General features: G+C 43.2%; 1 protein-coding gene across 5 annotated transcripts in view; it reads left to right on the top strand.

Annotated features, from left to right (window-relative positions):
- The window catches only part of KIAA2012 (KIAA2012 ortholog), a 126,098-nt gene that overhangs the window by 90,120 nt on the left and 26,369 nt on the right, over window positions 1–9,609 (top strand). For all 5 annotated transcript variants that reach the window (XM_019523504.1, XM_019523503.1, XM_019523502.1 and 2 more), the window contains 2 exons: window positions 7,373–7,459; window positions 7,762–7,855. In XM_019523504.1, coding sequence (XP_019379049.1) covers window positions 7,373–7,459; window positions 7,762–7,855 — 181 coding nt within the window. The remainder of the gene's footprint in view (window positions 1–7,372; window positions 7,460–7,761; window positions 7,856–9,609) is intronic.

The following is a 9,609-nucleotide window of genomic DNA, read 5'->3' as shown; positions in this document are numbered from 1 at the left end:
CATCTGACTGTGTAGGCATGTGGGTGAGGCAGAACTGCTGATTAGTATTTCAAAAAATTGTTTCTTTTCTGCAAACAGAGTATTTAATCTCTAAAAGACCATATAAAATATTCTTTCAAGGGCTTAGAATGTTTGGGAAGTTCTTTTTATAGTGCAAGAGGTCATTAATGAGCAAGTGAAAGCAGCGTAGAAATAGCTTTATAGCTCTTGTTGAATCAGTGAGAAACTGTCATTCTGCTCCTGTGCTTTTTCTTGTCAAGCCTCGTAGCACTCATGTATGTCTGGAGAGGCTGACATTACAGGTCTATTTTAATACTCAATTCATTTCCCAGATTCTTGGATCATAATAGAGTGTACTTTATCCCTTTTTCATATATACAATTCTTTCTCATCTCTCTCCCCAGATTCCTTGAATTTCTAAGGCCCTGCTGAGAGCAAAATTTAGACCAGGAGGAAATAGGTGCAGTTCTTCTTTCATCAATAGATTAGCAGTCTCTTACCCCAAGGCTGTTTTTGGCCCCCAGAGTCCATTTATAGAAGGTTTATAGAAAAGCCAAAGAAAGTTGCTACGATATGACTATTTCAGTGCTGTTCTGGATAAGACTGAAAACTCTTCAGGCAGACTTCTTTCTTGTTGCAGAGAAACTTAAGTCTTATTTACTTGAAGGGGGGAGGGAGCTCCACTTGCCTAAGATGCCATGCAGTGCTATATTATTAACTGTTCACTGCCACAAACCTGAGTGTCATGACTATACAACCTGATTGAATAAAAGCTCTGGCAGGTGATAGTGATAAAGAATACCAGAAAGAGTCACTTTCTTCTAAGAAAGAGCTTTAGTAGAAATAAGGAATACATTATTAAACCGTAAGCTACTATTCTCTCTACCTCCCTTATTTCTAGTGCCTCTGCCTAGAATTCTGCTCACTTATGTCTGTCCATCCTTCTGCTACATATCCTCAGAGACAGGATCAAAGTTACAAGTATTCCACAATTTTCAGTACACATAGTTTAGAGCTTTCCACTAAGAAGCGTTTTCTGAGGTGTTCGCTGTCCGAAATGGATTAACTTGGCAAAGTCAGATTCACGGCACCACAGAAGTAACAGAACAAAAATCAGTGAATATTGGTTCAAGCCTTTTAGACCTATTCATATGAGACCAAAATTCCATTACCAGTGTGAGCGGTACACAGTCATACTGGGCATGTCTACACATGCATTTATGCTGGCTTAAATGTACTGCACAGTAAGCAGGAATAAGCCGCTGTCTATACATGCAGGCATTAAAGTGCATTAATGTGGTGTGAGGAGTGACTTGGGATTCAAGTTAGTTCCAAGTCAGTCCACACACACAGTGTTACTGCATTGTAAGGCATAACTAATGAGGCATAAATTTGATATCTGCATGATGCAGGTATCAAATTTATGCTCAAGTCAGCGTAAGTCACCATATTTAGTGCATTACTAGTGTGCACATGTAGACGTGCCCACTGAGAAGAAAGAAGAAAAGATGGTAGCATCCAATAGCATCCAAAACCGGGCCACATAGCCCTGGAATTTCCCCACGTGCAGTGAGTGGGTGGTGACAGTGCCAGAAGAGGCCCTGGGGGTAGCATCCCCTGAGGCAGGAAGAGTAGATAGCATCCAAACCCCAGGGAGCAGTTCTAGCTAGCTGTGAAAAGGAGGCAGCATATAGACTCCAGTATAACAACAGGGAAAAGCCATGATGTAAAAGCAGTAGGTATAATGCAAGAGTGAGAACACTGACCCAATATCCCTACTTCATCTTCTCAAGGTTGGGAGCAGCCTCATCAGGCAACATGTTTTGATAGATACAGTGGGGAGCTCTTTAACATCCTTGCTAGCTGACTGAGCCTGGAGGAACAGAGCATTAAGAATCCCTTCTCTCCAAAAGGCAGCCAGCAGAACAGATTGAAAAGCAAGCACAAGAAGTATTGTGCATTATTACTGTATTATCAGTAGTAAGAATGAATGCAGCCATTGCAGTTAACACCACCTGTCTGAATGAACCCAATCAGATGCTTCAATAACAAACATTAGGTTATGTCCTATCTTGATCCTTACTAAATGAACTGACTGTGACAGCTTTATATCTCCATTTTATCCAACTCCGAGTATGCTTTGAGTGTCTGTGCTAGAGATCAGGTGATAACAAGCTTTTGAAAGCTTAGTCTGGATAAGAATGGTTGGCTGGGGTAAACAATTAGTGGATGGAGCTAACGTTACATTGGCTTCTCTTCCTGGAGCTATGCTTTCACTAGATGTCATTCAAGTGCACAAATAGGGACTGTTAGACTGCCAGCTGTTTCAGATGAGCATGTGCATCAATGAACTGAAAAGTGGGAAACATCTTCCTAACTTTCCTCTCGGTATCTCCCAGTCCGGAACTTCAAGTAATGATCAGTCACCGTTACTTCTTGCAAGGTCAGGTCAACATTCCAGCATGGACGCTCACAGAACACGGATGGCAAAGACACTCTGTGACTTCTCATGTGTTCACAGTTCCTCAGTGCAATTTATGGCACGAAAATCTGGCTCTGATTTTTCACTGCCCTCTAGTTTGTGCAGCCCTTTAATCTTATGACAGTTGGGTATATAGAACTACCATTTGGATCTGGTCAGGCTTTATAAATTTGCACAGGTTTAAAGGATTACAGAACTGCATGTCTATGAAGAATCAGGGCTGATAACATAAGATGCCAGGGCCTAAGAGGTCAGGGAAAAATCAAGTAGAAAAGTAATGACCTTAATCAATTTAATTCAGTTAAAATAAAGTACCAGATTATGACAGGGTGCATATGGGTGCACAAGAGAGCAAAGAGCACGAGCATTCCCAATGGGAAGAGGCCAGCCACGATCAGGATTACTGACTGCAGAAACTGCCCTAGACTAGCTTTGCTAGTATCACTATACCTGCAAAAAAACACCCAATGGAAGCACAGTTTATGCCAGGAAAAACAATTTTGTTGCTAGTATAAGTAAACTTTTTTTCTCTAAACACAAACATTATACTAACAAAACTATGTATTTTCCTGGCACAAGCTAGGTCTATGGGATGGATTTTCCTGGGTTATTCAGAGCCAAGGAATTTGACAAGATAACTTTATTCAGTGTCTGAATTTTTCTGATTGGCATTGCTTAACATGACCCTCTACATAATATGCCAGTCAGTTCTATCTGGCTTATGCCCAAGCCTTACAAGCACAGTCCCCCACACTCAGGAGAACACACTATGACCAAACCTTTCTCCTATACAGGCACTCCTAGAAGTTGGCAATGTTGTAATGTAGACCTGGCATCAAGTAGATGGAAGTTCTCTGAAAAAAATAGATTAAGTTTAAGAAAGGGAAATGAGAGGAGGCATTGATTTTTTTCTCTTCTGCATTTCACAAGTACAAGACCTCTGTGTGCATACCAAACTATAACTGCTACAACTGAGCAATACCAGCTCTCTCCTGCTGTTTGTAACACTAAAGAAAACAGAGCAGTGCATTAGTAGGGGAGTTCCACTCTCTTATCTGTGATTCTCCAGCATCTGTTAGCTAAACCTCTTAACTCCCCCAGCTACCCATTGCTCACACCAGGGAAGTTCCTAAAGCACACCTTTTCACTCAGCATGGGTTTTATCTCTTCGTTGATTTCTCCTTCTGAACTCCACACACATGGAATTTCTTGTTAGTAAGCCTATAACGACTATACGATCCCAGTTGTGAAAACTCCCCCTAGAGTTGAATCCATAGAGCTCATTTTTATGTTAGTTTCTTTTTCTTTTCGTTTCCTTACAACCACCCACCAAAAATCCCTAGATCTTTCAATGCACAGCGCTGCTTCCAGCAGTGCAGATGCTGTGGAAGGAGCTGAATTTCCTCAAGGTTTTAACTCATAAATCAATAAGGTTGCATAAGGGGTGAAAAGTCTCAGAGGCTACCAAGAAGAGACAGAGGACGATGGGCTATATCTCAGGGCTAGCAATCCCCAATATGTTACAGAATCTTTGTAATGAAATTAGAGCATCTTTTTTTCTTTTTTTTTAAGTAAAAGAGTGGTGTTTTTACAAGGTGTTTTATGATCCAGTGGTCTTAACCAGATTGCACAACTTGGAAGAAGCTTTCTATCATTGCAGCTGCTTCACCATTCTTAGCAACAGCAGGAGCAGCAGCTAACAGGGGCTACCATTGTTATATCCACTATGCTGTATCCAGGTTTAGATGACACTATTAAGAAGGTTGCTAATCTCTACTAGGGGTCCTATTGTTTTATCAGTACAGCGGAGCTACAATGGTGGGAGACTTCTCCCAAAAACTTGAGTGTAGATGTAACCATTGTATATTCCCCACTGACCACAATCTAGCACTAGTGTTACAAACAAGCAGCCCTCATACCCTTCAAGTACTACCACTGGGATTGCCATGTACTCTACATACCACTCACATGCTGTAGAGATTTAATCTTATATGATTAAGTCAAAATATCAGCCAATAGCAGATTAGCCAGCATAAGGGAGTTTAGCAGACACTGCATTTCTTTACAGACAAAGCCATCAGAGCTCAGTTCCCCAAGGCACTGAATGAGAACTGAGTGAACTTTTTCTGGTGAAATTCAGAACTGCTTAAACTCACTCGGTTTCAGATTTCATTAACAAAAAACTCATCAAGAGGTTTCCTAAGGTGAAAGACAACCTGTCCCAGTTTATGGATTTGTATCAGTCGCATTAAATTAATCTTTAAGTGTGTTTTCTTCATGAAGTAAGGCAAGACTTTTCAGCTTTAATTGAGATTTCATTTGAATTTTTTTAATTTCTTCAAGCTCTGAAAGCCTCAAAGTTTTGATCATTCCCTATTATACAAAGCCAAAAAATGCATTCATCCAGAACACTACATTTCTCAGTCTTGAAAAAGGTCACAAGGAACATGAGAACTGGGACTGGAGACTTTAATCTTTAGCAGACTCAAAGATAACGTCAGCCCAGTGTAGCTTGAGGTAAATGGTGCAACTCAAGGAAATCACTGGCCCACATGCAGCAGTGAAATGATGGAACCAGTTAGATTTAAAATATAAATTGGTCACAAGATCCATTGGCAGAGAGAAGTAACTGGTATTTAGTGGATGTGCAAAATGAGCCCAACTCAGATGCTGTAAAAGGAAGGTTTAAGCTGAAACAGAAACAGAAAGCTGAAAATGAAATCAGGCCAACACCTTTCCTTGAAGGCTGTACCTTATCCAGGGGTCCTCCCAGCATCTGTTTGGTCTGTGTGTGTTGACTTAATCTGGAACTGCAACCTTCAGTGCTGGGGCTGAATGTGCTTCCTTCAGCACTCATAAGTTATGTTCAATGGATGTGTAGCTTACATAAATTAGTAAAAGACTAAAACATTAGACTGCTTACAAGCTTTTCCTGATGAACATACCACTTTTGACACACTGTGAATTGTTTGAGATGAGAGATTGGCCCATTGGACTGTTTTCAGACTAACTGGGCACTGTCTGGCCTCCCTTCTGTTTATATGAGGCAGTAAGTCTCTACAGGCTACAATTGCAGTGGTGTGCACAGAAAAACAAGGGAATGGATTTACTGTATCACAGGCATCCATATCTGCTTCCTGAGCTCCTGGATCAAATTTGCACAGATATTTCTGTGAACGATACCCGAGGGAAGGAAGGTTCTTTTCTAGAATAACTTTTATTTCTTTTTAAAACAAATAACCTTTTGCAGCCACACAGCCTCCTAGAATACTGTAAGTCACTGCAAGTGCAAGTGTCTGACTTTTCATGCATGTTTGAAACAAGGGCTCTCTCTACTGGTGCCTTAGCAGCCTGTAGCGCGGGCCAGCTCTACAGAGAAATGTGCTGTGGATCTTTGCTACACCAGCTTATTCTTTTCAGAAAAAATCCTGTCCCTTCCTCTGCAGACATGAGAGTCCTCTTATAGTAGAGGCAGAACCATATGGTTCCCAAGACTATCATGTTCAACTGCCTTAACCCTGAGTTGAGAGACTAGCTGTCAGGGTGGAAAGGAAGGTTTGGTTAGCCATTCTGTCCTTGGGCTATCTGCTGATACTACCAACAAAACTGCCAGCAGTGTTTACATATATAAGATTTTGGATTTCATTAGGTTTAGGGACAGAATTCAAAATGTGGATACAATAATTTAATTTCAGCCCCTGAGAGGAGGGGAAGGAGGAAGGAAAGAGACGGAGAGAAATCGGTCAGCTGCAAAATGCTTCTGTATTTTTTGTGAGGCAAGAATCTTGTAATGTGATATCTTGTACTGGACCAATTATGTATTTGGGATAAAGTTAGACAAGATTTTGAATGCAAAGCATTCTTCCTCAGGTAACTCTGATCACAGGAAGCAAGGCACAGGATAGTGAAACACAGCAGAAAGAAGGGACTGAGAAATTCTTGGGAAAGCAGACACAACCAGCAGAAGAAAAGAAGCTGATTCCTGGGAGATCAAGACCTATCAGAAGGAAGGAAGATCAATCTCACCTTCTTTGTGTGGAAAGAATTCAGGAGTTGGATAAATTATGATGTGCCATATACCCAATATCAATGTTTAGACCTTTGTTCTTAGGTCCAGCCAGTTTATGAATTTTTGTTTCCCAGTCACCTTCTAAAGGTTAGGTAGATTCCCTTGAGCATGAGAATAGCAAGGTTAGAGAGGGAGTGGTTGTTCTGTGAGAAACATGCTCCTAATGGTGGGTGTACATCTCTGTCCTTTATATTTTTTCTGTGAGAGGTCATTCTAGTGCATAGTTGCAGTTTAGTTTCACTCACACAGTTGTCATGAGAGCACTTGGTACATTGGATCAGGTATATCACGTTTTGGAAAGGGCATGTGCAGGAACCATGGATTCTGATGTTTTCTTTGATGGGGAGTGTTGATAGTAGTGGCAATGGAGATATCACTTTAAGAAATTCATACTTCATAATTTTTGGATGGTTATGACTACATCACTCTTACACTTCTGTATGTTTTAAAACAATATGTAGCTAAAAGGCAGATGCCAGGTTTTGCTGTTGGCTTCTAGATTTCACAAAAGTATTAAGACTTTCAAGACTCAAACCAAGAGAGTTGTATGAATTTAGGCCTTTGGATCTAAGCTCTCCTCCAACTACCGCACACAAACAATTCCAAGCTTTGGGGGAATTCAGAGTATTGGTATGACTTTTTCATCTGGTCAAGTCTAAACCCTCTGATCCAAACCACAGTTAGTGCAATTACTCTAAAATTTTACACTGCTGTGTGAAAGCAGGCTTTATCTTCCCATTTTTAACTAAATAGGATGTGTTCAGTTATTTACTATTAAACAGCAATAACTGTCATTTGAAAGAATTTTTTTCTGTTTCTAGAATTGCAAAGGGAACAACATTTGAGAAGGGAGGAAACAGACCAGAACTCTTTGAGCTCAAGATCCCACTCTGTTCTGAAAATGGGAGGTAAGGGTAGGGGGGACGGTGAGGATGGGGGGAGGGGACAGGGAGAGACATCTCATAGTCCTCTTCTAAATGTGTATTCCCTTATTTTAAAGCAGGTTCTAAGTCTGGCAAAGTTAGTTCTCCCCAGTGTTTTTAGGACACTTGTCCACTGGGAACTCATCTGATACTATGACTGGTACTTTAAGCCATGCTAATGCTTAGTTTGAAAACAAGAGGCAGGGATAATGGTGATGAGGAAACTAGCCAGTGTAAGCCTGATTCTAGCCCAACATGCACAAAATAAATGTTCTTTACTTTCACAGATCCAGCTAAGCAGATGGATAGAGAACTTGCATCCAACAGTGCTTTACACTTGGGGTCAGATTTTGCCTATGCAGTGAACTTTGTTGAAGAGATGTAAGTTCATAAGAGATTTTTTTTTTAAGTTTCCTCTTTCTGCATCTTAAATTTGATTTCAGTGAAGTTTCCTTTCCATTATTCTGAGAAGAGAAATGCAAGAAGCTAAAAACTATCTATAGTTGGACACTTATCATTACATTACTTTTCAGCAAGCAATGTAATGTGAAGGTAGAATTTTTCTACAGTTGTGACTTTAACGTATTAGTTAGTGAAACCTGTGCTGAAAGCAATAAGGGACACACCCTATCCCCGGTATAGCAAGTTCTCCTGAGATGAGACATGATTGCAGAACGCAGAGGGTGTGTCTACACAAGATGCTTTACTGTGTAGTAGCATAATTTACTACACAGTAAGTATGTGCATCTACACATGCACACTCTTACTGCGCAGTAAATCTCACTAATTGCAAATACAAGTAGCAAATTTACTTGCGATTACTTACTGTGCAGTAGCACTTGTGTAGACACATGACTGAGAGCAAATTTGCTCCCTGTCAGCTGGCCACCAGGTAGCAGGAGATTGCTCCCTGCCCTTGGAGCTGCCTGCTGCTGGGGTGGGCTCTGCCACTGGAGCCCAGCCAGGGACTATGTCCGCCTGCCCTGGCAGCAGGGAGCTTCAATTCCTCTGCTCCGAGATCACAATCAAGGAGTGGGGGTTAGGAGATTCCTATCTCCTAACCCCCACTTCACCATCACATTTGAGAAGTGGGGGGCTGGGAGATCCTTATCTCCCAGCACCTGTCCCATGAGCATGGAGCTGGTGCTAGGAGCTTCCTGCTGGTGAGGGCTGGGGACCCTGTTCCCTGCCCTGCTCTGTGATCACAGAGCTGAGTGGGGAAACAGGCTTTCCAGTAGGGCTGAGCAAAGCTGATTCAATTTGGAGGAGATTCAGCCCTATTTGGCGACCGAATCTCAGAATCTGAATTGAATTGGGAGACCTTTAAAAGGTCCAAATCGAACTGGAAGCCTCTGAATCAATTCATAAAAGATTCGGCGCTGCTTTAGAGATTTGGCTATAGACTAAACAGGCAGCAGTCCTCACCACACAGCTACCTCCAGCTGGTAAGTGTTTTGTGGTGGGCCGAGTGGGGAAGGAAGAGGTGTGGGGGAGGGAGGGATTGGGGCTGGGACAAGCTGCCCAGCTGGGGCAGGGGGGCGTGGGACTCAGGGAGTGGGGTGGGGGTCACAGGATGCGGGCATGGCAGCACTGGGAGTGGGGGCTATGCCATGCTGCCACTTGCCCAGCCAGGGCGGGGCAGAGTGTGGGATGCAGGCGTGGCAGTGCTGGGAGTGGGGGCTATACCCTGCTGCCACTTGCCCTGCTGGGATGGGGGGCACGATGCAGGTACGGCTTGCTCCAGGTGGAAGGAGGCAAGCAGCAGCAGGGCATAGCCCCCACTCCCACCACTGCCGTGTCCGCATCCCACACCCTCGCTCCCTGGCTGGGCAACCAATGGCAGCACCCACATCCCACACACACCCCTGCCTCAAATGGGCAAGCAGCAGGCTATGCCTTACTTTCACTTGCCCAGCTGGGGCAGGGGGGCACGGGATGTGGGCATGGCAGGGCTGGGTGTGGGGGCTCTGCCCTGCTGTTGCTTGCCCAGCCAAGGCAGGGGGGTGTGATGCAGGCATGGCTCACTCCAGGCAGAAGGGGGCAAGTGGCAGCAGGGCATAGCCTCCGCTCCCAGCACTGCTGTGCCTGCATCCCATGCCCCCACACCCCTGGCTGGGCAGCTTGTCCCAGCCCCA

The sequence above is a fragment of the Gavialis gangeticus genome, unplaced genomic scaffold, assembly GCF_001723915.1.
Source record: "Gavialis gangeticus isolate Ggan-Ray unplaced genomic scaffold, GavGan_comp1, whole genome shotgun sequence".
Classification (NCBI taxonomy): domain Eukaryota; kingdom Metazoa; phylum Chordata; order Crocodylia; family Gavialidae; genus Gavialis; species Gavialis gangeticus.
The sequence above is the reverse complement of the archived record's forward strand: the minus strand, read 5'-3'. Positions and strand labels throughout refer to the sequence as shown.